Source organism: Rhinolophus sinicus, chromosome 15 (genome assembly GCF_057876585.1).
Source record: "Rhinolophus sinicus isolate RSI-liver-muscle chromosome 15, RSI-T2T, whole genome shotgun sequence".
Lineage (NCBI taxonomy): Eukaryota > Metazoa > Chordata > Mammalia > Chiroptera > Rhinolophidae > Rhinolophus > Rhinolophus sinicus.
The window spans coordinates 125,626,098-125,640,917 of record NC_142515.1 but is presented as its reverse complement, the minus strand read 5'-3'; the positions used below and the strand labels follow the sequence as shown (position 1 = coordinate 125,640,917).

The 14,820-nt window shown below is 33.8% G+C and overlaps 1 protein-coding gene across 5 annotated transcripts in view; it reads left to right on the top strand.

Annotated features, from left to right (window-relative positions):
• Positions 1–14,820, top strand: part of LARP1B (La ribonucleoprotein 1B) — an 87,285-nt gene that overhangs the window by 52,430 nt on the left and 20,035 nt on the right. For all 5 annotated transcript variants that reach the window (XR_002138897.3, XM_019749018.3, XM_019749017.3 and 2 more), the window contains one exon: positions 4,622–4,745. Coding sequence is in view for 4 of the 5 variants with exons in the window: in XM_019749018.3 (XP_019604577.3) it covers positions 4,622–4,745 (124 nt within the window). In the remaining variant the exon portion in view is untranslated. The remainder of the gene's footprint in view (positions 1–4,621; positions 4,746–14,820) is intronic.

The following is a 14,820-nucleotide window of genomic DNA, read 5'->3' as shown; positions in this document are numbered from 1 at the left end:
ACAACAGAAGATGGAGATAGACCCATAGAGATCCAGATAATAGAGTTATCAAACAGACTGTAAATTAGCTATTGTTAATATGTTAAAAAGAAAAAGAAAAGAAAACATAAGATGGAGAATTTCAGCAGAGAACTAGAAACTTAAAAAGACATCAAGTGGAAATTCCAGAAATGAAAAATATATTACTTAGTGGAATGGATTGGCTTAAGAGTAGATAAGTACAGCTAGACACAGAATTACTAAACTACTAGATGAGTCAAAAGAAAAATCCAGCATGAAACATGGAGCAAAAAAAGATGAAAAATACAGAAAAGAGTGCAAGCAATATAGGAAATACAGTCAAAAGGTCTAACATGTATTTGATTGGGTTCTTAGAAGAGAGAGGAGTAAAAGAATAAGGCAAAAGTACTATTTGAAGAGATTGTGGCTGGTATTTTACCAACACTGATGAAAGATAGATAACAAGGGATAAATTCAGGAAGTCCTATGAACTCTAAGGAATATAAATGCAAAGACAACCAGAACAGGCCATCATTGTAAAACTGCTGAAAAGAAATAAAAGCCAAAGACAAAGGACAGATTACTTTAGAAGCATCAACAGTAAGATTCACAGCTAACCTCTCATCAGAAACAGTGGAAGCTAGGAGACAATTGGATGATATAATTACAGTATATAAAGGGAATTAGTGTTCAAGAATAAAGGTAAATTGTTGAATTGTAAACTTAAAATAGGTGAATTTTATGGTATGTAAATTATATCTCAGCGAAGCTGTTTAAAGATGAAGGTGAAATAATTATCAGACATATGAAAACAGAAAATTTGTTTTCAGCAGATCTGTTTTAAAGAAAATAGTTTTTTAGGCAGAAGAAAATGATTCCAGAAAGAAGCTTGAAGATACAGAAAGGAATGAAGAGCAATGGAAAAGGTAAATACGTATGTAGATATTAAAATACATTGACAGTAAACACAACAAAGCTGGTGTAACTCTATTAATAAAGTGGATTTTAAAGGCAAAAAGAATTATTCAGGATAAAGGGCATTTCATAATCATAAAAGGCTTATTAGTTGCCCCAGAAAATATTACAGTTCTAAATTTGTATATATCTAATAACAGCCTCAAACTAAATAAGACAAAAATTGACAGGTGCAAATACACAAATTTATAACCGTAGTGGAAGATTTTAATATACCTTTCTAATCAAAGTTGCAAGATGTAGCAAGCAGATCAGAAAATCAGCAGGGATGTGGAAAATGTGAACAGCACAGTTCAGGAACTTGGCTTAACTTGACATAAGTGAAATACTGCATCCAACATCTGCAGAGTGCACATTCTTTTCAAGTGCACATTGACCCTTATCTCATACCGTAGACGAAAAATCAATTCTAGATGTAGTTCTAAATGTGAAAGTTAAACTAATAAAACTAGAAAAATAGGTACTATCTCCATGATCTTTGGGAGGGGAAAGATTATTAAACAGGAAATAACACAATGAAGGAACTGATGGATAAAATGTACTACATTAAAAAGAACTTTTTTCACCAAAAGTCACAGTAAGAGATTGAAAAGGCAAGTACAGAATGGAAGATCTTACCTACAAATCAATAAGAGGGAAAAAAAAAAACTAGAAAAATGAGCAATGGAATTGAACTACCTCACAAAAGAAACTATCCAAGTGAAATATATTAAAGGTTTTCAGCATTGTTAGTACTCAAAGAGATACAAATTAAAACCACAATGAAATAACATATACACCTACCAGAGTGGCTGCATATTTAAAATTTCTGAATTTTTATTTTGAGATAGGTTCACAGGAAGTTGGAAAAATAGTCCAGAGAAGCCCAGTGTACCTTTCACCCAGTTCCCTCCAAAGGTTATTCTCTCACATAGCTAAAATAAAACACAATATTAAAACCAGGAAATTGACATTTCTCATCACAAATGTGTGTGTATAGTTCTGCGTCATTTTATCACGTGTAGATTCATGTAACTACCATCACTGTCAAGAAGATTAACTGTTTTATCACCACACAGATCTTCCTTGTGCTATTAGACTCCCACCCACCTGCCTCGCCTCCACTGTTTTTAACCCCTGATAACCACTAATCTGTTCTTCACCTCTATAATTTTGTCATTTTCAGAATGTTATATAAATGGAGTCATATTTTGATACATGTGTATTTTTAAATCAAATGCCCTTGAAGTCCATCCAAGTTGTGGGTATTTTCAGAATGGCTACATTTTTAAAAACACAATACCAAGTGTTGATGGACAATGTTGAACAATAGGTACTTCAATGTGCGGCTAATGGGAATGTAAATAGATACAACTGTGAAAAACGGTTTGGCACTTTCTACTAAAGTTGAAATGTACTATCTGATCCATTCCTAGTAAATACTCAGTAAAAATGTGGGTCTCTGTTCACCAAAAGAAGTGTTTTGTAAAAACATATGTATGGCAACATCATTTGTAATAGCTGTAATCTGGAAAGGACCTGAAAGCTCATCAGCAGTAGAATGGAGTCTTAAAAATTGTGATCATTCAATAGAACACCGTAGAGCAGGGATGGCAGATGTTTTCTGTAAAGAACTACATGATAAATATTTCAGGTTTTGTCCAGTGCATTGTGGCAACTACTCAACTCTGCAGTTATGGTAATGAATAGCCATGTGCAGTGTGTAAACAGATGTGTGTGGTGATGTTTCAGTACGTTTTACAAAAATAGACCTTGAGCTTTGGGCGCTGTAGTTTGCTGACCTCTATTGTAGAGCTACAAACTATAGATGAATCTCACAAAGACAATTTTGCATCAAAGAAGCCGTACATCATGATTCCATTTTTATAAATTTCAAAAACATGCAAGGTGAATCTATAGTATTGAAGTCAGCATATTGCTTATATTTAGGGAGAGAGGGACGGCAGTGATGGGAAGGGGCGTGAAGTGTACTTCTAGGATGCTAGTAATATCTTTATCTGAGTGGTGGTTACACAGGTCTGTTCAATTTTGACTATTCATTGAGATGTATACTTATAATTTAATGCGCTTCCCTAGTGTTTGTGTATATGTGTGTGTGTGTGTGTGTTATAAATGAATTAGTTTTAAAAGTTGAAAACAAAACAAACATACTGTTTGTGTTCCCGTTAAGGTTACTCATCTTTGGCATGTGATAAACATAATAAATGTTTATTGAATTGGGAGCTGCTGATAGCAAGCTCTGTAGCAAGATGAGGGACAGGGAGGAGTAATGACTGAATTAGCTTGCAGAGCTTACTGAAGGCTTTTGGGAAAGCAATTTTGGTAATCGGGTAAGAACTGAAGTAATCATTTAAGGTATTTTCATGAAAAGAAGACAGCCCCTCGTTTAAAGGCTAACAGGATCTAATTAATGGTATGAGCTGAAAAGTAACTCTTCATGTATGACAGAAGGAAATGGTTGTTTGGAAAGCTATTAAGAGCAAGGTACTGCAACTATTGTAATGATGATACTTAATTTGGTTCACCTAACAACTTTTGTTATAGTTTTTTACCTGCTTAAACCTTTAGTCTTTGGACATTACTCTGTAAAGAGTGGTGTACCTATTAGCACTGAGTAGTGTCGATGGGATGTAGGGTTCATTGGGGAAAACTTACAAAAAAGTAGTGAGTGCAAGCAGTCTTCTCACTTTTTTGTTGTCCCACAGCTTAGGCCAGGGATGGATGGTCTTCACAATCCATGGCCAAATGGCCTTCCAGTAGAGAATGGCCTCCACCTCTCTAATGCTCTACACATATATACGGCAGGGAACATTTAAGTGACCGTGTAACCATAATTAGAAAGGGGAAGCTTCTGGAGCCCCAGGGACAGGGATTCTTCCTTGGAGCTAATAACTCAGACCTACTGGTACTAACTTGATAAAAGGGTTTGGAATTGAACCTCCAGGCCATTTAGATTTATCTTTCGTCACGTTTCCCATTACAAGAAAATAAAGTGAAACCTCTTGGTGATATTAAAGGTCTAGTAGCTTTCTCCAACTTGTCAGGCCTTTTTGCCACGGGTTCTACACAGACTTTCTCATTCACTGGATTATTTTCTAATAAATGGTTGCTCATTTCAAGCTTCTCATCTTTGCTCCCATTACCTAATTTAGAATGCTTTTCCCTTTCTCTAAATTCTCTTCAAGAGCTGCTTTCGTACCATCTCTTCTGTGATGATCTCAGTTCTTCAACCAAATATTACCACTTTTCATACACTGCCTAATGCTAGTTTTTATGTGTACATTTCCTTCTTTCTGTCCTAACTTGTAAATTCCTTAAGGGTAGGGAACATGTATTAGATTACTTAGTACCCTCTATAATACCATAGTGGTCTTGTGGGTAAATGCTGAGCAAATAATTAATGATTAGAATGTATGTTCTTACAATGTATTTTTAATTATAAAATAATCATAGGTCAGGGTTCTCTATGCCTCTTTAGACTGAATATTAATTGTTAAGTAGAATACTTGATTCTTTACTAGAATATCTTTTTCTGTTGCAATTAATCCCTGTTTTAAAAATTCATTTTTTGAGGTTGATATCAATTATTGTCTGTTGGTTACTCTGTTAGCCAGTTTAGTAATTAGATTCCTCCATTCTACTTCAGCAAGAAGTTGAGAACTTTAAGAAGCTAAATCTCATTAGTAAAGAGCAGTTTGAAAACCTAACACCTGAACTTCCTTTTGAGCCAAACCAAGAAGTTCCTGTAGCACCTTCACAGTCCAGGCAAGGTATGTAAATCTGCTATTGTGTAAGTGTCTGAGAACTATTAAACCAGTTCTAAATTGTTTTTAAAGTTTGCTATTTCTTTTTTTTTTTTCAATTTGTGGAAAACATTTAGATATCTGGTAAAAGACTAGAATTTTAAAACTCTTATTTACCTTTTGGTGTACTTTAAAACATTTTAAACATTTTAGAGATTTAAAAATACAAGCCTTGTACTAAATGGACAGAGTTTGAATCCCACCTTATTCTTGGTGAATACGCAGGTAATCATCACAAAGGTGACCTAGGAGTCATCTATCAAACCTGGATGCTTACTTAAAAGTAGGCAAAATTGGTTGATTCTTTATATGTCTCATTGGATTTTGAGATTGTGGGAATGTTTCTCTAAATAAAGAAACATTTTCACTGACTTGCTGATTTTTAAAAATTCACCACTAGCTCATTCTTTTGTGTTAAGGCCTCACCTTTGTATGAAAATGTACATACATTTGGGATAGTCATCAAAAATGATTTTGTTACAGTATTTTATGAAGTTAGGGTAACAACAAACTTTTAATTTGGAAAACTTCAAACATATACAAAAATAGAGCAAATTGTATGAAGAACCTACCCCCTGTGTGCCTGTTACCTACCCATTAATTATTTAATCATATCAATGCCAATTTTGTTTCATTTTGACTCCAGTCGTTCTCTTTACCTCCCATTCGATTCTTTTGAAGCAAACTTCCAATCATATTATTCATATTTTTTCATCCCTAAATATTTCTGTATATATCTTTAAAAAAAAAAAAGACTGTCTCTCAACACATAAGTAACACATTATCACATCTAAGATTAACATTGGTTCCTTAATATCAAATACTTAAGTGTTCAAATTTCCTCATTCACATTAAAAAAAAAAAATCAGAATCCATATAAGTTCCAAACGCTGCAATAGGTTGGTAACGTCTCTTTTAGTCTATAGGTTCATACTGTTTTTTTCCTTGCAATTTATTGTTAGCAAAACTGGATCGTTGATCCTGCAGAATTTGTCACATTCTGGCTTTTGCTGGATTATCCTCATGGGTTCATTCAACCTGTTTTCTGGTCCTGAATTTTCTATAAATATTATTTTGATACAGAGACTTGAAAAGATCGAGGCTCAAATTTTTGTAAGAATATGTCATATGTAGTATTGAAGACCAGAAGGCAGTAATCTTGATTGTCTCTCTTTTTGTGGTGTTAGTAGCCATTGATAATCATTGCTTGTAGGGGCTGTAAAATGGTGAAAATCCTGTTTTTGTCATTGCTTTTTAATTTAGTAGAATACTTCCATAAAGAGAACGTCCTTTAATTGACTATTTATTTTGAGATAGAGTTCTCACAGGAAAAGGAATGAAAGCTTAATTCTTTCCCTTTAGTAGTTTTCAAAGTTATGAGCTGCCTTACATCCTTCATTGGTGAACAATGAGGTTTAGTTTTTGGGTTTGTTTTGTTTTTAAATTATCATTATCTCATAAATACCTTAGATGGCTTTCACTCTAATGTGGTTATTTTTCTTATTGATACTTGTGGTAGCTATCAGTTTATTGACTTTGAGCGCCAAATCCACCTTGTTGTGTTAACTTTCTCGTTTACCAGCTGGCAGGATGTTAACCTTTGTCAGTACTCAGATTGCTACTGAGTTGGTAATTGTTTCTAGGCCCTTTCAACTGAAAGAACTTAGAAGTTTTTTTAAGACAAAATGCATTAGGAATTGATGTTGCTATTTTCTGCTCAAATTTAGAAATAAAGGTTTTACTTCATTTGATTTTGTATTTGTACTGCTTTTTACTTACGTTTAAAAATCTTTGTTTCTAACCACAAACAGAATTATGTATTTATCCTATGATATTATAGTTTTATTAATAGAATAACAATATTAAATAATATTATATGAACACTAACAAAGTTACTTTTAAAGTTCTTTATATTTTTAAACTGTAAACTTTTTCAAACTTTATACTTTTAAACATTTTTTTAAGTTCTTAGTATATTCCACTAAGAATGTTCACTCTAATTACAAATTTTTTTTGTTTTGTTTAATTTGAGTATATTGATATTTTATGCTCCTCAGCACATCATATAGAGAATGAAAGCCCCAAATTAAAAGATGAATTTTGCAATGCATAAAACAACAAAGAATTAGTATAAAAATCTAAAACCTGAAAAATCAACAAGAAAAAAGTTTACATCAGTAGAAAAAGTAGGAAACAAAGCATGAAGTGGAGCTTCACATAGAGGAAAACCAAATAAATACAAAAAGATGCTATCCTCTTTAGTTTGCTGAGATTTGCAATTAAAATCACAATGACATACCATATTACAACCCAACAGTTTCATTTCAAGAGATACTGTCACAAATGTTTTTCTGTCTCTTGCTTGAGATAGAAAAAGCAATTTAAAACTGAAAAATGCTGATTTATAGTAGAACATATTGTAAGATGTATATTCACACAAAGGAAAAATATACAGCAGTATAAAAGGAACGAACTAAAGCTACATGTGACAAAGTAGGTTACTCTTAAAAATAAAGGATATATGAAATGAACCAGACACAAAGGAGTTTACTCAATGTAATACCATCATATAAAATACACAATTCGTGGATACGTGCATAGCACATAGAAACCATGAAGAGCAGCAGGAATTGTTACTACAAAAATTTAGTATAATGGTTTACTCCTGACAGAAGGAGGTAATCCATTTGGAAAGTGTACATGGATTTGCCTGTTTCTGGAATGTATGTATTGGTCTGGTTGGTGGGTATTTGGCTATCAACTCTGTGTGTCTAGAATTTTGCTTTCCTAAACTCTTCAAGTAAAAAGTCTCAGATATTTACCAAAATGTTTTTTTGAATACTGTGTTTTTGGAAAGCTTGAATTTTTTTCCAGACCTAATTTCTTATTTTCAATTTAGTTGCTAAATCAACGCAATTTTTTGATTTATATATACATTTATTAATCTTCCTTTATGTATTATAATGTTCAATTTAAAAAAATATGAACAGAAACAAATAACATTAAGCAAACATTAAGAAGATAAAAACCCAATATATTCCTATGATAAGAAATGTTGAATAGATTAAGTTTGAAAGACAATTACTGATTGGATTTAAAGAAAATTCAGCTCTATACTGTTTGGATGTCATAAGTAGACAGAAAGATTGAAAGGTGAAAGGCTGGGAAATTCTATAAAATATGATACTAATAAAAAGAACTGGTATTGCTATTACAAAATAATTTTTTCGTTTTTAAGATTTTTTTTTTTTTTAATTGGGGAAGGGGTACAGGACTTTATTGGGGAACAGTGTGTACTTCCAGGACTTTTTTCCAAGTCAAGTTGTTGTCCTTTCAGTCTTAGTTGTGGAGGGCGCAGCTCAGCTCCAGGTCCAATTGCCGTTGCTAGTTGCAGGGGGCACAGCCCACCATCCCTTGCAGGACTCGAGGAATTGAACTGGCAACCTTGTGGTTGAGAGCCCACCCTCCAACTGAGCCATCCGGGAGCTCAGCTGCAGCTCAGCTCAAGGTGCCGTGTGCAATCTTAGTTGCAGGGGGCGCTGCCCACCATCCCTTGCGGGACTGGAATTGAACTGGCAGCCTTGTGGTTGAGAACCCACTGGCCCATGTGGGAATCGAACCGGCAGCCTTTGGAGTTAGGAGCATGGAGCTCTAACCGCCTGAGCCACCGGGCCGGCCCCTGTTCCACAAATTTTAATGTTGTATTTTAATTTTCCTTCGCTTTAAAATATTCTTTCATTTTTCTTGACACTTCCTCTTTGATCCATGGATTATTTAAGAATGTTTTGTTTAATTTTCAAGTGATTGGTAATTTTCTTTTTTGTTATCAATCTTAATGATACATAGTTTAATTTCATTGCTGTTAGAGAACATGCTGTGTATGATTTCAATTCATTTAAATTTGTTGAAGTTTATTTTATGACTCAGAACATTCTTGATGAGTGTTTCGTGTACATTTAACAATATTTATTATGCTGTTTTGAAGTAGGGTGTTCTATGAATGTCTTAGATACAGTTGATTAGTGGTGTTGAGTGAGTTCTCTATCCTTGCTGATTTTTTGTCCACTAATTATATTACTGAGAGAGAACTGCTGAAGTCTCCAACTGTAATTGCAGATTTGTCTAATTTTCCTTTAAGTTCAGTCAGTTTTTGCTTCATTTATTTTGAAGCTCTTTTGTTAGGTGTACTACACCCTTAGTTTTATTGTGTCCTTTTAGTGAGTTTACCTTTTTATCAGTATGTATTGTTCTTTTTTATCCCTGGTCATTTTCTTTGCTTTGAAATCTAGTTTTATCTTACTTTGATATAGCCATTGCAGCTTTCTCTTGATTACCTTTGCATAGGATGCAGTGTGTTTCTCCATCCTTTTACTTGTAACCTACTCATTTCATAATATTTAAAGTGAGTTTGTCATAGAGAACATATAGTTGGGTCATTTTTTTTTTTATTCAGTCTGACAGTTTGTCTTTTAATTGTTGTATTTAAACTGTGAACACATAAGGTAATCATTGATATGTTTGGATTTAGATCCACCATTTACTATTCATTTTCTGTTTATTCTCTGCATTTTGTTTCTGTTTCCTTTTTTCTGTTCCCTTTGGGTAATTTGTAATTTTTTTTTTTATTTTAAGTTTTTTGGCCATATGTATCCTTTTTTGTATAGTTTTTTTTTTTATTGGGTGCTCTAGGGATTGCAAAATATTTAACGTTTCATAGTTTGTTTAAAATCAATATTTTACTACTTCAGTAGGAATGTAGAAACCTTAGTTGTATATAGGGTTTTTTTGTGTGTGCTATAGTCATACATGTGTTCTTCATACATTGAAAACCCCATCAGACAGTGTTTCATATTTTACTTTTAACTACCTTGTATGTTTTAAAGAACTTAAAAGTAGTGTAATATTGATACACACACACACACACACAGAAGATGCCAAAACAATGTATACACTTTTTAAGAAAGGAAAAAATTGTATTAAAATTGTAATAATATATACCAATAAGAAAAGATGAATACAAGTCATGTGTATACATTTTTTGGCACTCCCTATATGTGTATGTATGTGTGTGTGTGTGTGTGTGTGTGTGTGTGTGTGTGTGTGTGTATGTATATCAAGACTTTTTTACCATTTTCTCGTTTGTCCTCTATTTGTGATATTCCAAGTTTCCTTCTGCTATTATTTCCTTCAGTCTGAAGTATATTTCTTAGCAATTTTTTAAAGCAATTCTGCTGTGATTTATCTTTTCCTTCCTCTGATGAGGTCTTTATTTCACCTTTGTTTCTAAAGGGTGTTTTCACTAGATACAGAATTATGGAGTGACATTTTTTTCTTCAGGACTTTAAAATTCATACCACTTATTTCTGGCCTTCATGGTTTCTGCTTAAAAAAAATAAAAATGTAGTCATTCAGATTGCTCCTTTACATGTAATAAGTTCTTTTTCTCTAGCTATTTTTAAGAATTTTTATTTAAGTTTTCAGTATGAGAATGTGATGCATCTGGGTATGGATATTAATTGGGTTTATCATTGATGGAGTTCTGTTAACTCTATAGGTTTGTGCCTTTAGCCAAACTTGGGAAATTTTTAGCTATTATTTCTTCAAAAAAATTTATCTCTGCATTCTTTCTCCTCTCCTAGACCTTTTGCTGTTGTCCTACAGGTTCCCGAGGCTGTTAATCTTTTTCTAATTGTTTTTCTTTGTTGTTCAGATTGAATAAATGCTATTGAATCTTGCTGCTTTTAATAGTTCCTCTTTAGACAGTGGAAATGTATTGGCTCTGTGCGAGGTCAGAGGGATAGTGGCTAGGGGGCAGGGGGTTCACACAGTGTGAGGGATATAAATGATAAACGTCTAAGTTTTGCTTTGTCTTGTGCACCTGAAACTAATAAAATTAAAAAAAAAATAGTTCCTCTTTATTTCCATTGTAAGCAATTTAATTGTGGTTGACTCAGTGTAATTTTCTTTATGTTCTTGTGCTTGAGACTTCTTGAGTTTTGGATGTATGTGTTTATATATTTTAAATCAAATTTGGAAAAATTTCAGCCGTTATATTAACATTAAATTTTTAAAAAATTCATATTGTTTTTCTGTACTTTTTTTTCTTTCTGTCTTTAAGACTCCAGTTACATGTATCTTAGACTATGTAAAGTTGTCCCATGGCTCACTAACACTCTCTTAATTTTTTTGGGGGGCGGTCTCTTTTTCTCTGTGGTTTGGGTAATTTCTACTCTAGTGTTTTCAAGTTCATTAATCTTTTTTTTCTGCAGTGTCTAATCTATTTTTAAACACATCTGGTGTGGTTTTCATTTCATCTGTTGTATTTTTCTTCTCTAGAAGTTTTATTGGGTTCTATTTATTGTCTGTATCTCTTTTTGATATGTTCATACTTTCTTACACCTTACCAAATACATGAAATATAGTTAAAATACCTTCCTCCCTCCCTCCTTCCCTCCCTCCCTTCCTTCTTTTTTGCAAGTGAAGTGTAAATTCAGTATTTAGATCCATAGCTGTCTAACCACTCTGGTTCAGTCATTGGCAAATTAAGACCCATAGTCCAAAACTGGCCCATCATCGTGTCCACACCGTTCATTTGCATGTGGTCTATGGCTGTGCTACAGTGGCAAGATTGAGTAGTTTCAACAGAGACTATGCGACCTGAAAAGCCAGAAATATTGATACCTAGCAATTACAGAAAATGATTTCCAGAGTCCTACTTCAGTGGCATTTTATTTATAAGAAAGAAATAAAGTGCCAGTTCTCATGTAGCATTTTTTATTATCAGCCTTTACTGAACACCAACAGAATAATATTAAGTTTTGTTTTTATAACAGCAATTCATGTCTATAGAAATAATGAAGACTATGGGCAAGGTTCATTTGGTTCAGGTATACAGCTGTGCAATGATTTGTTTTGGTAGCAGTAAAATCTGGAAAATCTTAGGTAGTATAATAGTTAGCATGCCCCTTAGTCCAGTGGTTCTGAAAGTTTATCAAGTATCTGACTCACCCAGAGCTTGTTAAAAAAAGTTAAAGGATTCTGTACCCAGTATTTCTAGTTTAGTAAGTTGAGGTGGGACCTAAGAATATGCATTTCTAACAAGTTCCCAGGTCATGCTGATGCTGCTGGTCAGGAATAAACTTTGAAAATCAGTGCTTTAGCCTAGTGCTCTGAAATATCAGTCTTCTCTAATAAACTTTTAGCAGAAACTATATGCTGAACAATCACAATTGAGGTTCTCTGAAGAGCAGATAACCTAGTTTTTTTGTTTTTTTGTGTTTTACAGCTATTTGAGGTATAATTTACATACCATAAAATTAACTCAGGTTAAATGTATAGTTTGATGTATTTCAGTAAATTTGTATAGTTGTACACCAACACCACAATTCAGTTTAAGAACAATTCCATCCTAAAAAGTTCCCCTGTCATTATTTGCAGTCAGTCTCAACACTCAACTTCATTCTGAAGTAACCAGTAATCTGCTTTCTGTCTGTTTTTGTACTTTCTAGAAATTTTATATGAATGGAATCGTGTGTCTGGCTTCTTTCAATTAATGTAAAATTTTTGAGGTTAATCTATGTTGTGGCTTATATTAGTACCTTGTTCCTTTTTATTGCTAAGTAATATTCTACACATAGACATAACACGTTTTGTTTATCCATTCGATAGTTGATGAATATTTGGATTTTTTTCCAATTTTGGCTATTATGAAAAATGCAGTTTTGAACATTCGTGTACAAGAGATGGCCCATGATTTTGATTAAAAAGAAGTTACAATATATAGATGATATTCATATATCATCTCAGGCTTGTAGTTGATTAAAAACTAATCCTGAATTCTTGTTCCATAATGATATTTCTAGTAATAAAAATTTTTATCTATAAATATTTTATATACTATTGTCTTAACTATTTTTTTTTTTTTAAGATTTTATTGGGGAAGGGAACAGGACTTTATTGGGGAACAGTGTGCACTTTCAGGACTATTCTCCAAGTCAAGTTGTTGTCTTTTCAGTCTTAGTTGTGGAGGGTTCTGTTCAGCTTCAAGTTGTTGTTCTTTCAGTCTTAGTTGTGGAGGGCGCAGCTCAGCTCCAGGTCCAGTTGCCGTTGCTAGTTGCAGAGGGCACAGCTCACCATCCCTTGCGGGAGTCGAACCGGCAACCTTGTGGTTGAGAGGACATGCTCCAACCAACTGAGCCATCCGGGAGCTCAGTGGCAGCTCAGCTCAAGGTGTCATGTTCAATTTTAGTTGCAGGGGACGCTGCCCACCATCCCTTGCGGGAGTCAAGGAATTGAACTGGCAACCTTGTGGTTGAGAGCCCGCGCTCTAACCAACTGAGCCATCCGGGAGGCAGCTCAGCTCAAGGTGCCGTGTTCAATCTTAGTTGCAGGGGGCAGAGCCCACCATCCCTTGCGGGACTCGAGGAATTGAACTGGCAACCTTGTGGTTGAGAGCCCACTGGCCCATGTGGGAATCGGACTGTGGCAGCCTTCGGAGTTAGGAGCATGGAGCTCTAACCACCTGAGCCACCGGGCTGGCCCCCTTGTCTTAACTATTTTTGATAATTTTATGTCAAAATGTTATAAATCAGTATATGGTATCCTATAAAAATTTTCTAAAATATTTCTTTTCAGATAACAAAAGTACACAATAGGTCTTATTTTCTCTATTGTGTACTTTTGTTATTTCTTAGTCTTCACAAAATATATATATCTGCTCTTACTGATGGGTAAAATTCACACTGAATTAAACGTGGAGTAAAATAAATGTAAAACTGAAATAAAACTTAACTTTTTAATAGGAAAATGTTTGGTATAAGTAAAAGCAAGGGAGAACTGTTTAATGAACCCCCCTGTTTACCTGTCTCACCTAATTTCAACAGTTGTTAATAGTTTGCTATTCTTTTTTCATCTGTTCCTTGTTCCCCGTCTCGAACAAGATATTTCATATTGAATCTCAAACATCATATCATTTCTTCTGTAAATATGCATTGTATATTGCAAACTGTTATATACAAATTTTCATGATACCATTTTATGTAAAATTAGCATTAATTTCTTAATATTATCTACTACCCAGTTTATGTTTGGTTGTCCCTGATTGTATGAAATATATCTTTTCTGCATTGGTTGTTTGAATCAGGACCAAACAATGCATTTGATCAATAGGACTGTTAAGTCACTCTTAATCTGTAATCATTTCTCTTCTCTTGTTTTTCCATGCTAATGATTTGTCAAAGAAACTGGTTAGTTTGTCATAGGATTTCTTGTGATTTACTTCATTGTATTTTCATATCATTTAATATGTTCATTTATCTCCTCTATTTCTTAGGAACTGGTATTTAGATATAGAAGATGTAATATATTCAGGATTTTTACTTTTCTGGTGGTAAGGCTGTTTCTTGGGAAGAGTTGTTTACTTTCTATCATCATGTAATGTCTCAGCCTGATCCATTCATCATAAAGTTTCCCTTCCACTTTTTTTTTTTTTTTAAGACTTCTTTTTAGTTTTAGGTTCACAGCAAAATTAAGAGGAAGGTACAGAGATTTCCCATGTACCTCAAGCCCCCAACTCAAATAGCCATCATCCATCTGGTGAAGAATGTTGCTTCCCATAGCAATATTTCACCCCAGAGTGGTATTGGTTATAATTGATGAATCTACATTGATACGTCATAATCACTCTAAATCCATAGTTTACATTAGAGTTAACTCTTGGTGGTGTATATTCTATGGGTTTGGAAAAGTGTACAGTGACATATATCCATCATTAGTATCATACATACCATTTTTTTTCACTGCTTTAAATATCACCTGAAGTCTATAGTTTACATAGGTTTCACTTTTAGTGGTGTGCATCCCATGGGTTTGGATGTAGGCGTATGTATAATAACATGTATCCGCCATGTTACTATCATACAGAATAGTTTCACTGCCCTAAAAGTCCTCTGGTCTGCCTGTTCATTCCCTCCCAACCCCAACCTCTGGCAATCACTGATCTTTTTACTGTTTCCATAGTTTTCCATTTCCACAATGTTTAATA